This window comes from Trichosurus vulpecula, chromosome 7, assembly GCF_011100635.1.
Source record: "Trichosurus vulpecula isolate mTriVul1 chromosome 7, mTriVul1.pri, whole genome shotgun sequence".
Taxonomy (NCBI): Eukaryota; Metazoa; Chordata; class Mammalia; order Diprotodontia; family Phalangeridae; genus Trichosurus; species Trichosurus vulpecula.
The window spans coordinates 29,444,796-29,468,619 of NC_050579.1; the positions used below are offsets into that span (position 1 = coordinate 29,444,796).

General features: G+C 46.7%; 2 protein-coding genes across 2 annotated transcripts in view; one reads left to right on the forward strand and one right to left on the reverse strand.

The window, feature by feature from the left end:
* Positions 1 to 10,195, forward strand: part of CENPV (centromere protein V) — a 54,707-nt gene extending 44,512 nt beyond the window's left edge. The window contains exons 8-9 of the mRNA XM_036768138.1: positions 7,607 to 7,721; positions 9,682 to 10,195. Of these exons, the coding sequence (XP_036624033.1) occupies positions 7,607 to 7,721; positions 9,682 to 9,806 (240 nt within the window). The 3' untranslated portion in view covers positions 9,807 to 10,195. The remainder of the gene's footprint in view (positions 1 to 7,606; positions 7,722 to 9,681) is intronic.
* Positions 10,196 to 20,813: 10,618 nt separating this feature from the next.
* The window catches only part of PIGL (phosphatidylinositol glycan anchor biosynthesis class L), a 148,073-nt gene continuing 145,062 nt past the window's right edge, over positions 20,814 to 23,824 (reverse strand). The window contains exons 6-7 of the mRNA XM_036768606.1: positions 22,945 to 23,078; positions 20,814 to 21,321 (exon numbers count right to left, since the gene is read on the reverse strand). Coding sequence (XP_036624501.1) covers positions 21,223 to 21,321; positions 22,945 to 23,078 — 233 coding nt within the window. The 3' untranslated portion in view covers positions 20,814 to 21,222. The remainder of the gene's footprint in view (positions 21,322 to 22,944; positions 23,079 to 23,824) is intronic.

The following is a 23,824-nucleotide window of genomic DNA, read 5'->3' on the forward strand; positions in this document are numbered from 1 at the left end:
GGGCAGGTCACTTAACCCTGATTGCCTCAGTTTCCTCATTTGTCAAGTGAACTGGAGAAGGAAATGGGCACACCCCTCCAGTATCTTTGCCAAGAAAACTCAGAATGGGGTCACAGTGAGTTGGAAACGACGGAGCAACAGCAAAGATCTCTAGCAGCACACTGGGGATGGGGGAGGGCAGGGCTGCTGGCAGAATGTCAGGAGAGCTGTTCTCTGGGCAGTTTTGATCTCACCCCATTCTAACCGGGGGTGGCAGGACATGAGGCCCACGGCCTTTGGCTCCCTCTGCCCCATCTTCCATCTCCTCTTCTGCTTTGTGTTGCCCATGAAGGTGCCCTGGGGTGGGGAGGGGGGAGGGCACAGACGCTCACAAAATGAAGGGAGGAGAACCAGAACAGTTTCTGCAGTGGGTACAATGATGTAAAGGGAATCAACCTGGAAAAATCTCAGAACTCTGATCATTCCACTGACTGAGGGTGATTTCAGAGGCCTGAGAACAAAGGCTGCCTCCCACCTGGGGCAGAGACAGGCCTCTAGGTACAGGCTGACATTTTCAGACTTGGCCGGTGTTAGGTTTGGTTTGGTTTGACCGTGTGTATTTGTTACGTGGGAGGAATCTACTTGGGAGGGAGCAAGGGAGGAAAAGATAGCGAGTCATCGGGAAGTGATGTTAACATTTTTTTTAAACCTTCACCAAGTGGAGAACAAAAGGGCACTTACCTGTTCCTTAATTTTTTTCCCACAAAGAAAGTGAAAAAATTGTACTTGAGTCTGCCCTCAGAGTTCATCAGTCCTCCCTGTGGAGGTGGGCAGCATTTTTGGTCATGGGTCCTTTAGAATTGGCTCCGGATGTTGTCTTGAACACACTAGTCAAGTCTTTCACAGTTGGTCATCATTACGTCGTTGCCATCACTGTGCACAATGTTCTTTTGATTCCACTCACTTCACTTTACATCAGCTCATGAAGTCTTCCCAGGTTTTCCTGAAACCGTCTCCCTCATCATTTCTTACAGCACCATAGTTTTTCCATCACAGTCGTGTACCACAGCTTGCTCAGCCATTCCCCAATTAATGGGAATTCCCTCAATTTCAGATTCTTTGCCACCACAATAAAAGCTACTATAAATCTTGTACATCTAGGTCCCTTTCCTTTTTCTCTGATGGGGATACAGACCTAGTAGTGGTGTTGCTGAGTCAAACAAAGAGTGTGCAGTTTTGTAGCGCTTTAGGCGCAGTTCTAAATCTTCACAATATTTGGACCAGTTCGCAGTTCCAGCAGTAATGCTTTGGTGTCTCTATTTTTCCACTTCCCCTCTAGCATTTATAATTTTCTTTTTCTGTCATGTTAGCCAATCTGATAAGTGTGAGGTTAGGTATCTTAGTTGTTTTTTCTAATCAATAGTGATTTAGAGCATTTTTTCATGTGACTATTGATAACTTTGATTTCTTCTGAAAACTGTCCGTTCATATCCTTTGACTATTTCTTAATTGGGGAATGGCTCTTATTTTATATAAATTGACTCCATCCCACTCTGTTAACAAAGATCAATTAAGGCAAGGGTTCTTCCCCTTTTTTATGTCCTGGACTCCTTTGGCAGACAGTTTAGTGAAACCTATGGACCCCTTCTCAGAATAATGCACAAAACGAGACACACAGGATTACAAAGGACAACAATTATACCAAAATAGGGTTACTGAAATAGTTCAAAATCAAGTTCAAAGGCGCCAGGCTAAGAACTTCTTCATTAAGGTGGCCCATTGGCGTGTCACATGTCGAGAGACTCTCTGTATTTCTCAGAGCACCGAAAAAATTGACTTTCAGGCCTTCAGATAGAAAAGGTAATTTAGTCCATCCCCCTGCCTCTGGGTAGCTCCAAAACCTGCTCTTACTCCTTGTAGAGATGACCACTAACAGATTTTCTTCTTCTCTCTCTTTCTCCATGTCTAATTTTCTGGGTTTTCTGGAATCTCATTCTTTTTACCCTGCCCCCTTGAAGAAGTACTGTTCTGAAATTATTGAGGAAGAGCACCATCGCCTGTCCATTAAAGCAGAAAGATGAGCCAATCGGTGGATTGATTGTCTGGGTCCCACAATCAGGCAGATGTGGCAGCTCAGAATTGACGGGACATTTATGAGCATCCCATTTTTCTGTGTAGCAGTAGTGGTCCTGATGGTCCTGAGCATCCAGGCTGCATTTTCTTATTTCTAGTCAACAAATATTATCGAGTGTTTTCTGAGGAGTGGCGAGATGGAGAAGAGAGGAAAGAACATTGGCTTTGGGGCAGATAGCCTGGTTTGAATCCCGGCAGTGCTGGTGTGACCTTGGGTCTCAGATTCTTCATTTGTAAAATTCTGATCTCCAAAGTCCTTTCCAGCTCTAGGATTATCTCATGCTGTGATTCCTTGCCTAGGTAGGAGTTTTTTGTTTTGCCCCAGAGTACCCAGATAGGCACTGATCTTTCCCCTACAGAGTTTACGACATGCATGCATGTGAAACAGGGCAATGTTGCCCAAATCATGTCCCTCTAAATTCTCCAATGACTCCTCATTGTCTCTTGAATCTTACGCCATTCCATGTACAACACATCATACTTAAAGGACACCTCTTCACATTCTGGGTCTGGCCCGAACAGTGAAGGAAATATCCCTGAACAAAATGGAAGAAGCCAAGAACTGAAAACAAAGTAGCCAACCCTCATTTGAGGAATCTCTGAAAAACACTCAACTATTACTTACTTATTTTTAGTTTATAATATTCAGTTCCACAAGCTTTTGAGTTTCAAATTTTCTCCCCCTCCCCAAGACGGTGTGCAATCCAATATAGGCTCTACATACACATTCATATTAAACATATTCTCACGTTAGTCACGTTGTATAGAAGAATTAGAACGAATGGGAGGAACCACGAGAAAGAACAAAACAAAACAAAAAAGAGAGAAAGCAAATAGTTCGCTTCAATCTGCATTCAGACTCTAATTCTTTTTCTGGATGTAGATGGCATTTTGGAGCTGTCTTAGAACCTTGCATTGCTGAGAAGAGCCAAGTCTATCAAAGTCAGTCATTGTACACTGTGACTGTCACTGTGTACAATGTTCTCCTGGTTCTGCTCCCCTAATTCAGCATAAGTTCATGTAAGTCTTTCCAGGTTTTTCTGAAGTCTGCCTGCTCATCCTTTCTTATAGCACAATAGTATTCCTTTACATTCATATACCACAACTTGTTCAGCCATTCCCCAGTTGATGGGCATCCCCTCAATTTCCAGTTCTTGGCCACAGCAAAAAGAGCTGCTATAAATTTTTTTGTATATGTGGGTTCTTTTCGTATTTGTATGATCTCTTTGGGATATAACCCTAGAAGTGGTATTGCAGAGTCAATGTGTATGCACATTTTTATAGCCCTTTGGGCATAGTTCCAAATTGCTCTCCAAAATGGTTGGATTGGTTCACAACTCTACAAACAATGCGTTAGTGTTCCAATTTTCCCACATCTTCTCCAGCATTTATAATTTTCCTGTTTTGTCATGTTAGCCAATCTGACAGGTATGATGTAGTACCTAAGAGTTGTTTTGATTTGCATTTCTCTAATCAATAGTGATTTAGAGCATTTTTTCATATGACTATAGATATCTTTAATTTCTTCCTCTGAAAACTGCCTGTTCATATCCTTTGACCATTTACCAATTGAGGAATGATTTGTATTCTTATAAATTTGACTTAGTTCTCTATATATTTCTCTCTATATTTTAGAAATGAGGCCTTTATCAGAAAATGTAGGTTTTAAAACATAGGAATGACAGGCTCCTGACCAGGGATAAAGGGTATCAGAAAAGGGCTGGTAAAACCCTATGTGCCAGGGGTCTTGACAATCTAATCTAAAAGGCTTCCATTTGAAGAGGATGAAAGAGAAAGAAAAATGTATTTATTCACCAAGCTAGATAACCATGGGGAGTAGCTACAACACAGGAGGAAGAATGGCGATGGAGACATTCAGAATTTTACTGAAGAGGAAATCCAAAAAAGGAGTCAGCAGTAAAAATCTTGGGCTCCAAAGTCCATAAAAAACGCACAAAATTTAGGCAACAAGCAGGATGAAGTCCAACGTAGGGAGGCAAATTTGACCTCATGGGTATCACTGTGGGATGAGACCCATGACTAGAATACAGTTCTGAATATTCTTTACTTAAACAAAATAGATTAAGAAGCATCAGGGCTGAGGAGGCTTCATACTTTACAAGGTGTATTCATGTGAGGAAATCCAGTAACAAGACGGTTAGGTATGAGGAGCGTTTGGGTGAAGATCAATGGTTGCTGGGATAGAAATAAGGTCACTTCTCAGGGGAGAAGTGACCCCTCTCTGCTAGAGTTTATGATATAGAAGGAGAGGAATGATTGAAAAAGCATTTATTAAACACCTGACATATGCCAAGCACTGTGCTAAGTGCTAGGGATAGAAATAGAAAATTGAAGTCTTCCGACCTGCAGGAATTCACGTTCTGATCGGGGGAGACAGCACACAGAGCCCGAAAGGTTCAGCTGCAGGATAGATGGAAATGTCCAGAAGTCCCGAGGGTTCCTTGGCAGCTTGGATGGCAGTGCCTAGAGGTCTGGAGAGATGAGCAGCAGGGCAGATGCAGGGCCTGAAGGACCTTTGGCAGGTCAAATGGCAAAGCCTGGTTTGCCTCCACCAGAAAAAGCTGGGAATAGTCTCCCTTACACCTTGGATCTGGGGAGAGCAGATTTCAAAGGGTTCAGTGGAAGGTGAGGCAGGGTCCCACGGACTAAAGGTTTCCCATGAAAGTCAGCACAGGAGGAATGGGAAGCTATTGGGAATGAAATTATGAAACCACATGAGATTAAAATTCTAAAGATTCACTGGATGACAAAGTCAGAGCTCAAAAGATCCTTGGATCATGGATGTGAAGCTAGAAGGAACCTTAGAAGGCTTCTAATCCAGGGTCTGGAACCCAGTAACCACTTAATAAGTGCTCTAAGTAATACAAACCCTCCATTTTACAGGGGAGGAAACAGGTCCCAGAGGTTAAGGGACTTGCTCACAGTCACACATCTATTAAGTGGCAGAGCTGGGGTGGAAACCCACATCCTCTGGTGACAAGCCAGTGTGGGTGGGTGAGTGTGCGTATAAGTGTGTGTGAATGTGTCTGTGTGATGTGAGTTCTATGTGCACATACGGTGTGTATGTATGTACGTGTGCACCTGGGTGAAAACCCACGTCCTCTGGTGACAGTCCAGTGTGGGTGGGTGAGTGTCTGTGTGAGTGTGGGTGTGGGTATGAGTGTGTGTGAGTGTGTCTGTGTGATGTGAGTTGTATGTGCACGTATGGTGTATATGTACGTACATACGTGGGGTGGAAACCCACGTCCTCTGATGACAATCCAGTGTGGGTGTGTCTGTGTGATGTGAGTTGTATGGTGTGTATGTGTGTGCGCACCCACTCTCATACATGCAGCTGGGTTTGTGGGGATTTGGGTGTATGTGTGAGGGTGAGGTAAGTGTTTGTGTGGGTGTGTTTGTTTTTCTGACAGGCTAAACTCTTGGTCTGAACCAAATAAGATGAAATGTAAAAATCTAAGTGTAAAATCTTTAACTTAGGCTAAAAATGTTTACTTTGCAAGCACAAGATGGGGGAGGAGTAGTTAGCTGGCACTTTGAAAAGACCCGGGAGAAGACTGTCGTACTGTAAGAAATGCTGAAGGGGATGGGGAAGTGATGGGGAGTGACGTGAGCGGAGTCAAGAGAACAATTTATGCTATAACAACATTGTCAAAAATGAATAATTTTTAAGAGATTTGAGATCTCCTCGATGCAGTCGATGGCCACCCATGATTCCAGAGGAGCCATGGTGACACCAGCTGCCCACCTCTTGACACGGAGGAGAGAGACTAAATACAAAGAATTAGATTTTTGGACATAACCGACATAGGGATTCACTTTGCTTGTCTATGAGTATTTTTTACAAGGGTTTTGTTTTTCTTTTTCTTGTGGCAGGGGAGGGGAGAGGAAAGGAAAACAATGTTATTTGAAAAATAAAAAGATCTGGGGGTTATAGTGGGCCACAACCTCAATGAGGCAACAGCCCCAAAAGTTAATGCCTAGACTGCATGGAGGGAAGCATCGCTTCGAGGATTAAGGAGTGATATTCTGCGGTACCTTGTCCTGGTCAGATCCTACCTGGAGTAAGGTGTCCGGCTCTAGGCACCATATTTTAGGAAGGAAATTAGTAAGCAGTAGAGTGTCTGGAGGAGGACAGCCACGATGACGAAGGGTCTTGGGTCTTTTGAGGATTAACTGAGGTAAGTGGGGATGTTGAGCCTAGAGAAGAGAAGTGACTTAGTGAGGCTCGATTGATAGTCGGATGTCACGAGGAAGAAAGAATGGCCATGTTCTCTTTGGCCCAAGAGGGCAATACTCAGAGCAGTGGGAGAAATTGCAGAGAGGTCACTTTAAGCTTCATATAAAGAGCCCCTAACTGCTCTACCTACTTACCCCAAAGTGGAATGGGCTGACTTGACAGACACGGGTTCCAGCTCCTTGGCGGTGGCCAACAGAAGCTGGGTCACTGCTTGTTGGGGATGTTGTAGCAGGGCCTCTTCTGTGGATCTGGGTTGAGCTAGATCCGCACTGATGTCTTTGCCAAGTCTGAGATTCTGCCCCGGCTTTCTAGGCTTTTCTCACTGTGGACTTTATTCTTGGACCAAACTGGACTGTTTGCCCGAATGTTCCTGCCTCTGCCCTTTGCTTGCCCTGTTTCTCTGTGCCTGGGGTACCCTGTCCCCCATCCCCACCTGCTGATTTGCCCCATTCTTAAGACCCAACTCAGATGTCCCTTCTCCATGAAGCCCTCTCTAAACATTTCCTGTCCCCCGCCCTTCCCTCCCCATGCTGGGACCTCCATATCACAGCGTTTACACTCTTCTTAGGCATTTATTTTTAAAACTGTTTTTATATCATAAAGTTAGCATCTACCAACAGACAAAACACCAAAAGAACGAATAAAATCTCGTATAAAACTATGAACTTCCAACTATTTACAATTTATTAAAAGTACACACATCCTGACAAAACCAAACCACTAAGGATCTTACGGGTTTCTTCCAGTCTTTTAGTGTTGTTTATGTATTTATTTTACCATCCATTACTTACCATGTTTAGGTGTGCATCACAGTTATTTGTATGTGTGTCACATCCTGAGGGCAGAGACCGTTGTCTGAAGCATTTTTGCAGGGCCTCCCTAGCATAGAGAAGGCCCTTAGTTTATTTTTCAACAACAATAATCATTTCTGAAAATATGTCCGTTTCCTCCAATCTCTGCATTTTGTAGTGTCCACACCGTTCTGCACTGCTGGGCCCCAGCCCCAAGGCACAGTCCAGTCTGTCTCATCATCTGTTTCCCAGGGCCATCCCTGGCTGGCCTCGCCACTCCTTCGAGTCCGGCTTCCTTCCAGTATCTTATGGATATCATCCCCGTGTTGGTATCTTCTGCTTTTGCTTCTGTCTCTCCGCACCAGCTTGTATGTTAGTACGTGGATGAGTCAATAAAGGAGAAGACCCCTGCTGACAAAGAAATGTGTCTGTGTGTTTCCCGCAGGGTGCTGAGAACATAACCACGTACACCTTCAACACCCACAAGGCCCAGCACACGTTCTGCAAGAGCTGTGGGGTTCAGAGCTTCTATACGCCTCGGTCCAACCCCGATAGTTATGGTAGGTAAAGGGAACGGGGCTGTGTCCTGAGAAATGCCGGGACCCAAGGAGCAGAGGCATTTTCTGGTGATCGATAGGCCTGGAGCCCATTTTACCAACAATGCACCAGCTGAACATGCTCAAGTGAGTCTGAGCAGGGGAAGCCAGTGAGCCGGGCTCCCTACTTATAGTCATCTCCTGATCATGGCAGGCTGGGCTGGGTCCAGAGCCTAGTCCCAGCCCTTCTGAGCTGTGTGGCCCTGGACAGGTCACTCAACTTCTCTGACCTCATTTGTGAAATGTAGGTAACAACCCTTACATTACTTATATTCTGGTTATGACACCCTATAGACGGATGAACTTATAAATCGGGTAAAACTCTGGCATAGACTATCAAGCGGAAGGTAGGGCCAGCTTCGCATCGGAGAAAGGGCACTGAGACCCAGGGGACTGAAATTCCAATTACTACTTCCTAGCAGTGATCACGGGCAGAAGATGAGAGCTGTCCCAACCTTGATTAGCTCATCTGTAAAATGGGGATGATATACTGGCCCTGTCTTGCCTACCTGTCATAAGGATCAACCAGGGTCATGGATGGAATCCTTGATAAAGTGTAAGGGGTTATGATTATAACGACGGGGCAAAGGGGCAGGGGGAGGAGAGAGGGAAATGCATTTCAGCTATTAGCTCGAGGGACACTCTACTAGAGTAAGACTTAAACCAAGAATGCAAAGCGTCACTAGATAGGAAATAGGACTGGCTTCTGCTGACGGAGGATTTAGAGCTGGAAGGATCTCATCTAGTTCAACCCTGGCATTTTACAGAGGCCCACAGAGCCCAGGTCATTTTGGCTTATAGCTTCAGAGCTGGAGGGGAGCACCTTAGAGGTCCTCCAGCCCAGTCTTCTCATTTTACAGATGAGCTAACAACGGCTTAGAGTGGGGGCACACGGCTAATAAGTGTCTGCTGGTGGTGGAAGGGGAACTTAGGGTGGGGATTCGAACCCAGTTCTTTCTGACCACAAGTCTAGTGTGATCCTCGCTGTGTCCTGCCTCTTCTTGGACTCATCCAAAGTCACACACAGAGTGAGCAGCAAAGCCAGGATTTGGACCCAGGTCCTCTGTCTCTCTCATTCTCCTGCTCCAAACTGCCTTCTCTTTGCTTTGTTATATAAATAGAAAGTAGAAGCCATTTGCTCCCTCCCTCAGTAGTTAATAATTGATCCTGCTTGGCTCTGAAAGCTGTTCAGGTTTGATCTGTTCAGGCCACAGAAGCAGTAATAGTAGTGACGCTTCTTTAGATGTGATAGCAGCTAATGGAGGGAATTGTTCATGGAGGGAGGGTCAGATTTCAGGTCCACTCTGGGTAGGGAGAGAATTCCTTTCTACTCCCCAGCAGGGGACCTGCAGCCCCAACTTCTGGATCTTGGTGGGACTCTCTGGGAGTGGTGGCAACTGTCCCCAAACCAGCCCATACCTGGGGCATCTTCCCCAGTGAGTTTTGTGTCTCCAATTACATCTCTGCCAAGAGAGACCCCTAGTACTAACCATCTGTCACCTATGGAAGCTTGTGAGATTGAGAGTGAAGGTCAGCCGCCCTGGTGGAGTTGAAGGTTTTGTAGAGTGGGGGTCTGGAGAAGGAGATGGCAAACCACTCTAGTGTCTTTGCCGAGAAAACTCAAAATGAGGTCACAAAGAGTTGGACACAAGTGAGAAATAGCTGAGCAACAGCAGAATGGGGTCATGCTAAGTCATCTCTAGACTCGGTCCTTAACTAGCTGGGTGACGTTGGGGCAATCGCTGCCTGGAGCCATCCCAGGTCCTTCCACCCACCCTTGCATCCATACCTAGAAGGTGAGTGTCAGAGCTGAGGAATGGGTTCTAGTGGGTGTTACCTGGGAGGCGGCAGAGGGCAGCATCGCCCTCTCTCCAGAGACCTTCCCCCTCCCATGTAACATCTCCCCCATTGTGCTCTTCTCCAGGAATCGCCCCCCACTGCCTGGATGAAGGCAGCGTGCGCAGCATCGTCATCGAAGAGTTCAATGGCCACGAGTGGGAGAAGGCGATCAAGGAGCACAAGACTGTTCAGAGCAAGTCCAAAGAGTGACCCCTCCTCCTCCTGCCTCAGCTTGGCCTGGCCCGTGAGAATGAGGCACCTTGGGACAAGGCAGCTTGGCCCAACGAAGGAGCCTGTGATGACATGTTTCTGGGAGCCCAAGGGTTTTCTCCAGTTATGTCTGAAGCAGGACAAATTAAAGCAACTCACTTTTCATACAGAGAGGCAGCCTGAGACAATTGGTCCTAGAGGCTAGTGTTCTGTCTTGGACCAAGCAGCCCATGCCTGACTCCTCGGGCTGCATGGCTTTCCCCCCTCAGCCCAATCTGTGGTCCAGACCATTTCAATTCCTCCCCTTCCCTCCCAACTTTCATGTGAGCTTTTAGGGACATGAGCCTCCTTTGGTTTTTATTAAAGATAATTACTACTGTGGTTCCTCATTTCCTTGGCTTCAGAAGTTCAATCAGCAACAGAGATTACTGATCACCTATTCTGTGTAGGTGTCCAGGGCACATCCGGAGCTGGCCTGGGGAAGGCCCGAAAGCTTTCTGGAGTAGGTGGGACTTGAGCTGAGTCTGGGATGATTGGCAGGGTTTGGATTCATAGAGATGCGGGAAGGTCATATTTTAGGCAGACGTATTGTTAGAGGAGAAAAATCTGCACTTTGAGTTCATGTGATGAGTTATTGCTGCCAAAATAAATCTACCACAATGCAGAGATTATAGAGGCCAAAACTTAGGTTCTAGTGTGCTTAAGCTCAGGTTTAGGGAGTAGAAAAGTAACCTCTGAATGGAGATTGAGATTCTAACAGGACTTCTCGTAGACAAAATTAAACCGGAGAGACAGAGAACTCGTGAATTTACATACTGCGATCTCCTACATCCTCTGAGGCCATGAAAGTAAAAAAACGGCACATTTATCATCTCACACAGACTTCGAGGTCATAACAATTGAACAAAGTTAAGCAGATTCATCATCGTCTCATACATCCTCTAAAGAAACCAACCTTGTTAAACAGACTCTACAGGTAAACTAAGTCAGGTTACAGATTAAACTACATTTAGAGGATTCACAGTGGGCTGATGGGGGATGGCCAAGATAGCCAAGGAGTCAAGGACAGTTGGGCTTCTTCAGTACTTTCTATCATTTTGGCTTTTACCTCAGCAATGTCTGTCTTAACACTATAATTCCGTGTGTCAGGTTTTGGTCAGGTGAGGTGAATATTAGAGGCCAGGCTTTCAGTTAACCACAAGTTTGTAGGAGGAATGGCCCTGAGCCCGAAACAATAAAAATTATTAAAATGAAATCAAAGCTGAAAAATCACAGCCCCACAGCAGAGGGACTGTGGTATAGATCTTCAGAGGACAGCAGAGAGATCAGTTTAACAAATAAAGGGAACAAGTTAGGAGGTTAGTGTCAGAGTTAGGAGGCAGTTAGTCAGAGGTGGCAGCCAGACTGTGGCAGGCCTCGGATGCCAAGGCACTGGGTGGGTGGCACTGAGGAGCACCACATAGATGAGCTGCTGCTGTTAATGAAAATTTTGAACAGTTGAGTCATGCCTAGATGTATGCAGTGTGAATGAAAGAAAAAGAATTTGTTGAGCACCTACTGTATTTGAGGTACGGTGTAGAGAAGCAAGACAGCCCCTGCCTTCAGGGAGTTCCCAGTCTGATGGGAGAGACAAGGCACAGGGAAGACTTCAGCTGTAAGTCAGGTGGGAAGGTCCCATGGTTCTTGGCAGGGGGGTGGAGCAGCAGAGCCGAGGGTCTTCAGTATAATTTTTAATATAATATATAACTAATAAAATTTAGGATAATTTCATTGTAACTTCTTTAGTATAATTATCATAAACTGATAACATATCAGTTTATGACATTCAACCATTTGACGAGGCCAAGGACTTTGGTGGCACAAACTTACTCTGGGTCCTCGGATCTGCGAACAAGCCAGATCTCCATGGGGGCTTCTTCCTGGGACGATGGCTGCCACACCTTTGCTCATGAGCTTGCTTACCTGTCAGTGGGGGGGGGGGGCAGGGGGCAGGGCAGAAGGTGGGCCCCTTTCTACAGGAGAGATTACCGCCGTCAGTGATGGCTGTGGGGCTTGGGCTGAAGATGGAACCAGTGATTTGGGGGACGTGGCTCTTAGATTCAGGGTCCTGAGCTTTCTCATCGAGATCTGAAGGGAGGTGCTGGTTAAGGTAGTGCTGACGGTTTGATTTGCCAGTCACATGCCTCTTCCTGCCTCTCTCACGCCTGCCCCATTAATGTCCCTGCCTTCAACTTCACCCCACCCTGTGCAGAGCTGCCAAATTAACCTGCCTAAAACATCATTTTCATCATCAGTCAACAAATAGTTGCTGAATATCCTGTGCATACGCATGGACCCTTATACACAATGGGCATTTAATGGATATTTGCTGATTGGTTATTGATGAAAGCAGGGTAAGAAGATGAATTAATGGTTTAGTGCAAATGGAGGTTGGAGGTAAGGAGACCCTATAGCAGACTGTCTGTCTGGAGACATTCCTTTCTTCCACGTGAATCATGCCATCTTAGCAAACTACTGGGATTGACACATAAACACACTGCGATCCATTTCTGATGTCAAGCCATTTGACAGTGCCAAGGACTTTGGTTGTGAGAACTTTCTTTTATGGGCCTTCAGGGAGGAAGGGCCTACAATACTAGCAGAAATGGTTGCCAAGTTGCGTCTCCAACAAGGATTGATTCACAGGGTGATGGTTTCAGGAGCTGGGCTAGAAGCAAGGCCTGTGGTCTGGGGCTTAGTGTCTGCTCCCAAGGCTCTTGGATTCAAGTCCTGAGTTGTCTGCAGTGGGTTAGAGGGACATGGTAGTGTTGGTCTGACTCCCCTAGAGCAGGCCACCCCCTGGCTTTCATTCGGGGTGCCTTGTTCCAGCTAGCCTGGCTTGCCTGCTTTGGGGGTGGCAGTTGGTGGGGATGGTCGGTCCCTTCTACACAAGGTTGTTTCTCTAAGTTGCAAAGATCTGTATTGGCAGAGGAAGGAAGTTTTTCACTTCTCAGATATGAAATCACAGTTTCAGCTAAAGAAGACCCACTACTCCATCACCATTCTTCCATACCTGATATAGTCTCATAGTCTCATCAAAATAATAGTGGGGCCAAAAACAAAACTGCCACATATTTTGAAGTCTCCAAGTATGGAAACAAGGGTTGGGGTGGAGAGAGACTCTGGCCCAGGCACTGAACTTCCTGCAAAGGACAGAGAGTGACTCAGAGTAGAGCAGAAGGAAACATCAGTGATCCAAGCTAGCCTGACGACAGAGGAGGATGCCATGGACCTTGGAGACAGTCTGCTGAGCGATGGCTACCAAGGCGAGGGAGGGGAGCAAAGATGTGTCAATGTCTCCTCTTGGTCCATTGTATAAAAGGGAAGCTGGGATCAGACCCCACAGCAAGAGAGAAGGAGCCACCAGCCCTAGAGAGGGTGGCCAGGGAGGAGATGTTTTTCAGAGGGCCGGCTTTCCACGACTGGTTGATCATAAAAATAGTGTGAGAAGAGATTGGGGATGAAGAGAGAAAAAGTGAACGTGTATGTAGGGAGAGTGCTTTGGTAGTTCCACCATGAAAGTGAATAAGCATTATTAGGTACCTACTATGCACCAGGCACTATGCTAAAAATGTTCAAGTATTGTCTCATCTGATCTTCACAACAACATTGGGAAGTAGGTGTTATCATAATCCTCATTTTGCAGTTGAGCGAACAGAGGTAGAAGTGCCCTGACTCGATTGAGTTCGCAAAGCTGGTAAAGTGTCTGAAGTGGGATTTGAACTCAGATCTTCCTGACCCCAGGCCCAGCGCTCTATCTACTGTGCCACCAAATTCCTTCCCCTTTCTGGATCTGTTTCCCAAAATGAAGGGTTTGAACTAGAAGATTCCTTCTTGCTCTAAAATTCCTCTAAGTATCTTTCTTCTTGCTAAAATGAAGCCTTCCTTTGTAACAAAGGTAAATAGCATACGAATACAGTGACGATGTAGATGAAGATTCTGTCCTAGGAGGCACCCATTCCTCTTTGAGAAGGGGGTTATGCTTCATTATCTGTTCTCTGGGCCTATTGTTGGGTATTTAGTTACTTAGAGTGCACAGGTCACACATGTAAAGCTGGAAGGTGTCTTCACTTTACAGAGGAGAGACCCAAGGAGCTTAAATAACTTTCCCAGGGTTATGCAACTATTACATCTTGGAGTGGAGAGCTTCCCTCAGAGACGCCCTGTGACTATTACCTGCTCATATCCTTTGACCATTTCTCTGTCAGGGAATAGCATTTGTTCTTAGACATTCGTAGTGGGACACTTCTAAGGTGGAGGGGTATCGCTAGTTTTTGATATTTCTTCCATACCTGATATAGTCTCATAGTAGATACAGTAGCGATGACAGGCCAGAGTAACACAGGATGAACAGCCAGGGGTGACTGGTGACCTGTATCAACTGACTGGAGTATCCACCTCAGTAAGATCAGAGATTTATGGGTGTATTGGTGATATAGACAATATAGTTTATCATAATAAACTCTGCTTCTTGGGAATGGCAGAGAGAGGATTTCTGTTTGGGTTTTGGTGGGACTGGATGGTCTCTAGCAATCATTCCTGCGGCAAGCAGCACAAAATGTCCTTTGAGGATAAATGTTGATTGAAGGAAGGCAGAAAAGACTCTGGAGACCATGAGGTCATTGTTGGGGGTGAATGAGACAAGGCAGGGCTAGTGGAGGACGAGCTCAATTAGAGTATGGTTGTTGGGGGAGGAAGCCACCATCTGGTAGCATCCCATTTATTATCACTAACTAGGTACTAAATTCTGTCTCTATGCTGCTTTTAAAGGACTGAAAGTGCTTTCCGTGTCCACTAAATTTTGGCACTCTGGGACAAAGGCCTGTTCATCCTACCATAGGTATAGTCTTGGGGTCCCTTCTAACTCTAAGGTCCTCTGTGTGTCCCAGCTTCTTTTCTGCCCAAGTCTCCTTAGTTCAATGCTTATGTCCATGACTGATGCAGTCAAAGAAAAGCAATCGTAACATAGGTGAATGCTCAGCGATTGTTGCTTCCCACTGTCCTGAAATGGAATGAGAAGGTTATGTTCATGGCCCCCCTGAGGAGGTGGTAGAGGCTCAGGGCCCCTCCTAGGAGTGCTCCCCAAGTGTGTTTATCCAGGTGAAATCTGGTGAGCTGACACATGTCCAAATGACCCATCAGAGACCCAGGTGCATAATGAGACAGACATTTTTAGACACAGCCAACATGAAAATTTGCTTCACAATGTGCATTTGTTACAAGGACTTTATTTTTTTTTCTCATTTTTTTGTGGGGGAGGGGATTGGGAAGTGAGGAAAGCTAGGAATAGGGTGGCGCAGAGAGAGAGAGGGAGAGAGAGAGAGAGAGAGCGAGGGAGGGAGGGAGGGGGAGAGAGAGAGGGAGAGAGAGGGGGCGAGAGAGAGGGTGTGAGAGGGTTGGGTGAGGGGAGGTGGGGGAGAGGTCATTGAAGCATGTTTTTGAAATGCACAGAAGAGAACAGAAGGAAGGCCAGAAGGAACCACAGACAAGCACGACAGCTTTGAAGGCGACATGCTGAATTTGTTATATACTTAAAAAGAAAAGTGAGTGGTACATGATGGCTATTGGCAGCCTCGTATACAATTCTCTGTTCTACTGGCTGCATGTAAGTGCTTGTTTAAACTGACATTTTTGAATTCAGAATTTTTTAAATAGGGGGGTAAAAGAAATTCAGGGAGCGGCCATCTCTGGGCTTCAAGAGCAATCCTGGAGGGAACGACAAATGGGCATCATGCAGTCTGAAGGATGTGTGCAGATGAGGAGCGGTGGGAAGAGAAAGACCTTGGGCCTCAGGAGAGCTGGGTTCCAGTTCTCTCTGCTCCTAACTAGCTGTATGACCTTGGGTAAGTCTCACCCCTTCCTCTCTATGTACTGAGGGGGCCCAACCCCTCCCCATTACTCCTTATCCAGCTCTGAGATCAGACCACCTCCAGCCCTAGACTTAACCCTTTCATGCCTGTAGCTCTTGCCCAGAACTCCAATATCCCAGTCGATGGTTGTCTCTGTTGCCCATCTAGCGCCGGCTCCAGCCACACTTTCCCCCAGTCACCTCACTGGCCTCCATGTTGCTGCAGGTGTGCCTGCCTCCTTCCCCTTCTCTCCAGTTCTGGATCCACAATCTAACCAAATGTCATTGCTTCCAGAAAGGATGCATTAATCTACCAGGCTATGGCTCCGTTCACCATGGCTTCCAACCAAAATAACTCTCCCTAGCCACCACTGACCCATACGTGCTACCTCCCCCTATGAGAATGTAATCTCCCTGAGGATAGGGACGTCTTTGGTTTTGCTTTTGTATCCCTACCACTTAGTAGTATGTGACCCATATCATTTATTCATTCACTCATTTATTCTCCTAGCTCCTTTTCAGCTCTATAGTTCTGGGGAGAGAGAAGGAGGGAGAGACAGAGAGAGGGAGAGGGAGGGACAAAGAAGAGAGACTTAAAATTGACTAAGGCTCAAACCACTGGCGTAGTTTAAGTCCTAAAAAGCCAAGCCCATGAGGAGCTGGGGCTCCTCAGACTCGACATACTCCTTGGGGTACTGTGAGTCAACACACCCTTCTGACCAGGGGCACCGCTAAGGCAAATGCTTTGCTCCCTTGCGTCAACACCGTATCTTTGCCAAATAGCCTTCCCACACTATTGTTAAGTAAAAGTCTTCTGTTCAATGTTGCATGGTCTAGGAGGGTCTCATTTTGTTCCAACCCCAAACCTGAATCGCTGGACACACATGTACACATAGCCTGAAGAGGCCTGGTCCTAACCACCTGCCCATGCTCACACATATAGCCATGAAGTGTCAGAATCAGGATTTGAACCCAGGATTTCCTGAATTCAGATCTAGTCCATTACACTGCCATTTACCTTTCTGTACACTTAAACCAGCCCTTTTCTTGGCCAGTAATTGGGACACTGAGAAGTGATGCTTTCTCAAAACAGAGAGTAAAGTTAAAGAATCCAAGGAATACCAGATTTTTAAAAGCTGTCATGTTTTCCAATTTGTACCTTGCCTGCAGGATTTAGAGAAATGAGTTTGTCTTACAGATGAGAAGTGTGTGTGTGTGTGTGTGTGTGTGTGTGTGTGTGTGTGTGTGTGTGTGTTTGGGGGTTTTAGCCAAATACCTGGCCATCTGCTTCACTTTCATTTACCTTCCAAGTGCCATGGTCTGCTGTGGGCCAGAGGAGAAGAGGAATGTTTGGGATGAGGCTGTGGGAACGAAACCACAGAGGCCTGAATTAGGAGACCGGTTAGCTGAGTGGTGGTGGACTTGGAATTCAAATCTTTCACTTAAAAACATCAGCATTCTTGTGGCTCTCAGCCAAGACTCAGCTTCCATCAGTGATGTGGCTCCTTCCTTAAGAGCTTCCTATTTACTTACCAGGTGGGAGAATCCAGTTGGGCATTATGGTCTACCACGTTAAAAAAAAAACCAACCAAACTTTCTTGACTTTCCTCCTGTGGTTGGGAGCCACCAAAGTCCCCAAACCTTTTCAGGATTTGCTATGTAAACACATGTGACCAGGGAAATGGAATTCCCATGTTTCTGTTTTGTTCATACTTTTAACTGGTTTTCTCCAGCCTTACAGACCCGAGATCTAAAGCTGAAAGGGAGCCTAGAGGCCAGTGATGCCATTTCCCTCACGTTATAGATGAGGAGACAGAACCCAGAAAGATGAAGTGATTTCCTCAAGGTCACATGAGTAGCAAGTGTCAGAGTGGGATGTGCACCCAGGTCCCCAACTTTGAATCCACCATTCTGTCCCCTGCCCAATGACAGATCTCTTCCTCCTTACATCTAACATCACATGGAGATCTCCAGTAGGGTTTCTCCTTAGCTAGGAATAGGTTAAAATTGGCCTATATGGATAACAAAGGAGGCTTTCTTCTTCTTGGTGGAGAGGTGGGGGGTTACTTGGGCAGAATGCTGCATGTGTTGTCAGGCGTAGTCACCATGTTAGTTGTTTTTGCTTAATTGTTTTTCTTTGTTACAAGGGAGTGTCCAATTCCTAAAAGAAGCTGGGGTTACTATACAAAAATAACATATAAACAAACCATTTTTAAATAAGGGAATGGAAAAGGAATTGGATTTGAGAGGAAAGAGAAAGCCATGGAAGAGAGCAAGGCCCCCAGAACAAGCATATAAGAAATCAAAGGGGTCTTAGCTATGCTAGAGAAGAGTGACTTTTAGCTGGAACAGAGTGGTGGGAAATCATAGCAATCAAGCTTGCCCCCAAAGAGGAGACAGGAACATGCACCTTCCTTTCTTTTCAGAGGTGGGGGACTATGGGTGCGGATCTCTGCATTAATGTCAGACTGGGTTGGTCTGTTGGTTAGTTTTACTGAACTATTCCCCCCCCCCCCCTTTTTCATTCTTTGTTTTGAGATATAATGGGAAATGAAACTGATATGAAAAGATAATTGACAACCTTAAAAAATAGTTATATCTCTTCATGTTCTGACACAGCCTTGCCCTCCGTGGCAAGCCCCAGCCCCACCATGCTTTTTTCCCTTGTGGGCCCTTCTCATCCGTGTCCTTCCTAAAATCCTGAGGCAACCCACAATGGGGAGGCAGCTTCCCGCTAGGTCTTTTCATATTTCATGGCTTCCACTGTAACCCCAGGCTGCCCATCTGCTATCTTCACTATCATTGTCCTTCTCCAGTTAGGTCTCACCTTGATAGCTTTTCTCCCACTTGTCATCCACAAATTCCTTTAAATAGTGAGCTTCCGCCCCCTTGCCTGCCCCAGACATTCAAATCAGAATTCACTGTATAGAAATTCAGTTTGAACACAACCTCTTAGGAGTGTGCCTGCTGTGGACAAATTCATTTGGTTAGAAGGAGACTGACTTATGACTGAGGTCATTAGAGTGGCCTTTTGGGAAGCCCTCAGGTCAGTGTTCACTTCCACTCTTCTCATCTACTGAGGAATGGCTGCCATTTTGGAGGTCATCAAGACAGAGAATTAGAGAATCTCTGAGTTGGGAGAGACCTTGGTGGAGTTCACCTCCTCTATGGACATCCCTGACAAGCTGTATTTGCATACAGGAGCACAGATTCTAGAGCTGGTAGGGGCCTCAGAGGCTGTCTAGGCCAACTTCTTTGATTTGCAGATGAGGAAACTGAGGCCCACAGAGGTGAGGTGACTTCCCCATGGTCGCACAGGTAGTAAGAGGCAGGATTTAAATCCATATCCTCTGCCTCCAGAGCCAAGGCCCTTTCCTGGTCATCAAGAGCTTTGAGAACTTCAACAATGAGGAAGCCACTCCTTTATAAGGCATCCCACTTTTCCAGAGTCCTCATGCTGGAGAAGTTTTCCCTTGGATTTAGTATAAATGTCTATCTTAGATATAAGTTTTCCCTTAGAGGCAGCATAAACAACCTGCCTCTCTTTACCCATTGCTCCTGGATCTGTCTGGAGAGAGGGAGGGAAAGGGGTAGGGAAGAGGTGGAGGTGGAGGGGAGGAGTGTGGGGCTCAAGCAAAACAAAGCCAGTCCCTCTTCCATTGGCCAGTCCTTTAAAAAGACCCGAAGATAAGCATCATGGTCCCTTTCAATCTCCTTTCTTTGACCTAGGGAGTTCCTCAAAGCCTGTGAGTCAGCCAAAGTCCAGCAGAAGCTGGAAGGACACCATAATCATGTCACCATTTGGGTGCTGTTCATTGAAGCAGGAGCTGGCAACCAATAATGGAGTTGGAGATGGGGGGAGGGCAGAGAGAGGGAAGGAGTCCCAGGGTCAACCCTTCAGCTGAGATGGTTAATTATCAATTTGGGTGGAGTAAGGCTGCAAGAAATCGAATTTCTGGCACCTGGTTGACCCTGAACTGTTGTTTTGCAGGGTCATGCAGTGAATACTGAGATGACCCATGGGGTAATGTTCAGTGGCCCTGAGGCTACATTATTACTGTTTGTTTTTCTGGAGCTTGAAAGGTCTAGGGGGATCATAGCTCCTTTGGTCAAAGACATGGTGGTTTAAGAGTCTCCATAGGCCAACATTAACCCCTTCAAAGCAGTGAGACTGGGAAGAGATGGAATCTTGCAAAGTCTTCAATACTGTTCCTGTCCTGGCTTCACCCTTTCCTCCCTCTTTGTATTAGTAGTTGCACAATTTCCTTTTCCTAATCATAAATCAAAGAGTATCAGAGCAGGAAGAGAATTGAGAGATCAGCCCCTGTCACTATTCTGCTCCAGAATCTTCAGTGGCTCCCCAGTACCCACAGAGGAATGTTCAAATTCTTTTGCTTGGTTGGTGTTTCAGACCCAACACAAACTGGAGCCACTCTATCTTGCCTGTGTTAACTGGCATCACTTCCTTCCATGCAGCCCACGCTCCTTGTTAGACTGGGCCTGTCTCTGTCCCCTTCCCATCCACCAAGTCCTCATCCCTCATTCCTTTGCCAGGCAGTGCAGAACCCCAGGCTTTTTGAGTTGGAAGGGACCTCGGAGGCTGCCTATCCAATGCAATCCAATCTGCCTGGCCAGCAGCCATCTTTCACAGCACTGGTGGTTTGGACCTCACTGATGTACTTGTTTTAGAGGTCAGACCTGGGATCTCCTTGGTATTGGGAGCTCCTGAGGAGGAAATTGCCTCCATCGATACAGGTCAATGCTTCTTCTGCCACTTAGAGTCTTAGAGACTTGCCTGGTGTCACAAAGCCTGGATGTGTCAGAGGTGGGACAGAACCCAGGACTTCCTGATGTTGAGGCTGCTGGCTCTCAATTGGGTCAGAGCTGATGGCTGTGAGGTGCTTTAGGGTTGGCCAGATCCTTTGGAGATTGTCTCAGTCCAGTGTCTCTGTGAGGTTGGTCCCGCAGGGCTTGTTATCCTCATTGTACATATGAGGAAACTGAGGCTCAGAGCTGAGAAATAACTTACCTGGGACCACACAAGGAACAAGCCAACTTTCCTGCCTCCTCGTTCAGCCCTCTCTGTGCTATCTCACAAGAAAGAGTCAGACCAATCTGAAAATATCAAAGCTTTACTGGAGAAAGAAAAGGAACCAGCCCTCGGCCCCTCACTTGACTGGCCCTTTGTCCGTTCCCTCCCGTATTATCAGGCCTCGGATCATAGAAGATCACTGAGCTGAAGGGCTCAGGTCTGTCCAGTTCTCCATTGATTCAGGCTTTTTGGTACAGTCAGTCCCAGGCTGCGTGGAGAAGGGCAGATGCTTATTGCCTACGACAGCTCAGTGGGGATGACCTCTGCTGTCTACTTCCTGGAGTCCTTCTTTTACCTTGGGAAACGAACAGTTGTAGACTGACCCAGGTGTAGATGGACCCCCAGGCTTCCGGAGCTAGGTCGGGGTCAGGGCTTGAGAGAGCCCTGTCTTGGAATGCTCTGCCTTTGTTCCTCGGTGCTCCAGGCTCTCTGCAGTGTTAGAGGAAGTTCAGCGAGTTGATGATCATAAAGCGGGAGAATGTGATGTACAGGTACCGGTACCAGAGGAGCTGACTCTTGTGACAGAGCATGGCCTTCTAAAGGGAGGGAGAAGGATAAGGATGAGGAGCCATGCCCACAATGACAGTGGTCCCAACTCAGCTGGGCAGGATGGTCCCTCTGAGGTTGACAAAGTTCTCTCCTTCTGTCTTTGGATTCCCAGGGCTTAGGGCAGGACATGGTAATGAGGAGATGCTCTTGGACTGGACAGAACTCCCTGAGCTGTGCTGGCCTACCATGATGATCATCCCCAATTTACAGACGAAGAAAGTGAGAGAGGTGAGTGGCTTGTGCAGGGTCCCCCAGCCAGGAAGATCCAAGGATAGTGATGAGAGAAAGGCCAAAGCAGCCGTGGGAGGCCCCTCCCCTTCTCCCTCACTCCATCTGCAGGTTCCTCAGGCCACAAGTTGCCCTTCCCCCGTCAGAGCTGCCCTTGATTAATTTCACAGTATAAAAATGTGGTCGGGAAGAAGGGCAGAGGTTCTGGGGGCTAGAGATGGCTGGACGAGGAGACTGAAAAGAAACTCTGGTACTGCCTGAAGGGCAGTGTGAAGCCTCTGGAGCCAAAGCACCTGAGTTGGAATCTGGGCACTGCTAGGAATGGCCTGTATGACCTTGCACAAGTCACTTCCCCTTTGTGGGCCTTGCTTTCCCCATTTGTAAAGAGAGGGTTCTGGTCTAGATGACCTGGAAGTGCTGCTCCACCCCTCCCTCCAAAGCTGCTAAGTGACCAGGACCTTCCCTGACCTCCCTCTTTCAGCATTCTTCTCAGCTCTCACAGGTTCAACTTTCTTTACATAGAGAACTCCCAGCTTCCTCCAAGCCTTTCTCCTCAACTATAGCCCTGAATCACTGACTGACCCTTGGATGTTTTGAACTGTCCATCCCATAGGTACCTGAAGCGCCACATGACAGTTCTTCTGGCTGCCCAAGTTGGAAGCCTTGGAGCCTTCCTCAACTCTCGTCATTCATAGTCATTACATATTTATTAAGTAGAGTACTGGGCTTGGGATCAGGAAGGTTCACGTTCATGAGTTCAAATCCAGCCTCAGACACTTCCTAGATTGACCCTGGGCAAATCACTTAACCCTGTTTGCCTCAGTTTCCTCATCTGTCAAATGAGCTGGAGAAGGAAACGGCAAATTACTCCAGTATCTCTGCCAAGAAAACCCCGGATGGGTCGTGGAGAGTTGGGCAGGACTGAAATAACTGGAGAAATTTAAGTACCTTAAGATTCATTCATCCCACACTTACTGAGCGCTTACTCTGTTCCAGTCCCCTTGTAAGCCTCTGGGGTGTGGCTGTTTAGTCATTCGTTCACGTCTGACTCTTCGTGACCCATTAGAAGGTTTTCTTGGCAAAGACACTGGAGCCTCTGCCATTTTCTTTTCTAAAACCGCTGGGACAAAGTTAAAATCCCAAACAAGCCTTGCCCTCAAGGAGCTTACATTCTCCTGGGATTGGATGAGGATGAGTACTAGTTCCAAAGGTCACTCCCCCTCCCAAAGAAACTTCTGACTTGACTCCCTCACCTAGACCAGAATAAAAGGCGACAGTAGATGGTCCTCTCAGCGTAGGCCTGCCAGAGACTGAGGTTTGCTGGACCTCAGGAGACAGATGGGCTTTGTCTCTGACTGTGGCAGGGGGAAGGGCACCCTTACCTTGGCCTGCTCTCCTTCTTTCTGGGTTAGCACAAAGAGGACATCTTGGGTTTGTGACCAGGTGAAAAGCAAATCCAATATGGACATGTATTTCCGCAGTATATTCACAGACTCCAACGTAAGGACTGAGCACCCTGGAGAAGGGATTGGGTAAAGGAGGCAGGGAGAGGAGAAGGGAGAGAGAGAAGAGGGTTAACTCCTTTATTATGCGCTCATGGCTTCTTCCCAACCACCTTGCCCCCTTGCTAGCTCACTACACTGCTCTGCCTGTCTCATTCAGGAGGGAACATGGCGATAGTGAAAAGAACACTGGACCAGGAATCAAGAGCACCCAGCTAGGCCACCGAGTGACTGACCTCGGGCAGGTCCTTTACCCCTTTGTAAAACCAGGACAAGACTTGAAGGGATGGACAAGCTGATTCCATGGCAGCTTCTAGCTCTGCTAGAATCTTTTTTGGTCACATCTTTCCAGACGTTCACAAGGGAAACTAAAGCTGAGCCAGGTGCCCTGGCCTCCTGCTGCTACTCCTTCCTCCTCAAGTCCATCCCCCTGGTTGTGGGTCCTGCTTTCAGTTGGGCAGGTGGGAAGAGTGTACCTTTCATGGAGAAACAACCCTCACTGTTCATCGTTCTCTGAGAGGCCCTTTCTTCCCCTTCGTCCCTCTGCGGCCAAAGTGATAGGAGGCAGTGGTAGACCACCTCATTGATTTTGAGTCAGAGATCTTATTGTGGGTGGGAAACCTGCAGCTTCAAGGCTACATGTGGCCAGCTAGGTCTTCAAGTGCTGCCCTTTGACTGAATCCAAACTTGTTTTTTTTCACTTCCAAAATTAACCTCTTTATTAAATCAGTTAAGAAGTGTTCACTGTAGAAAAGTTAAC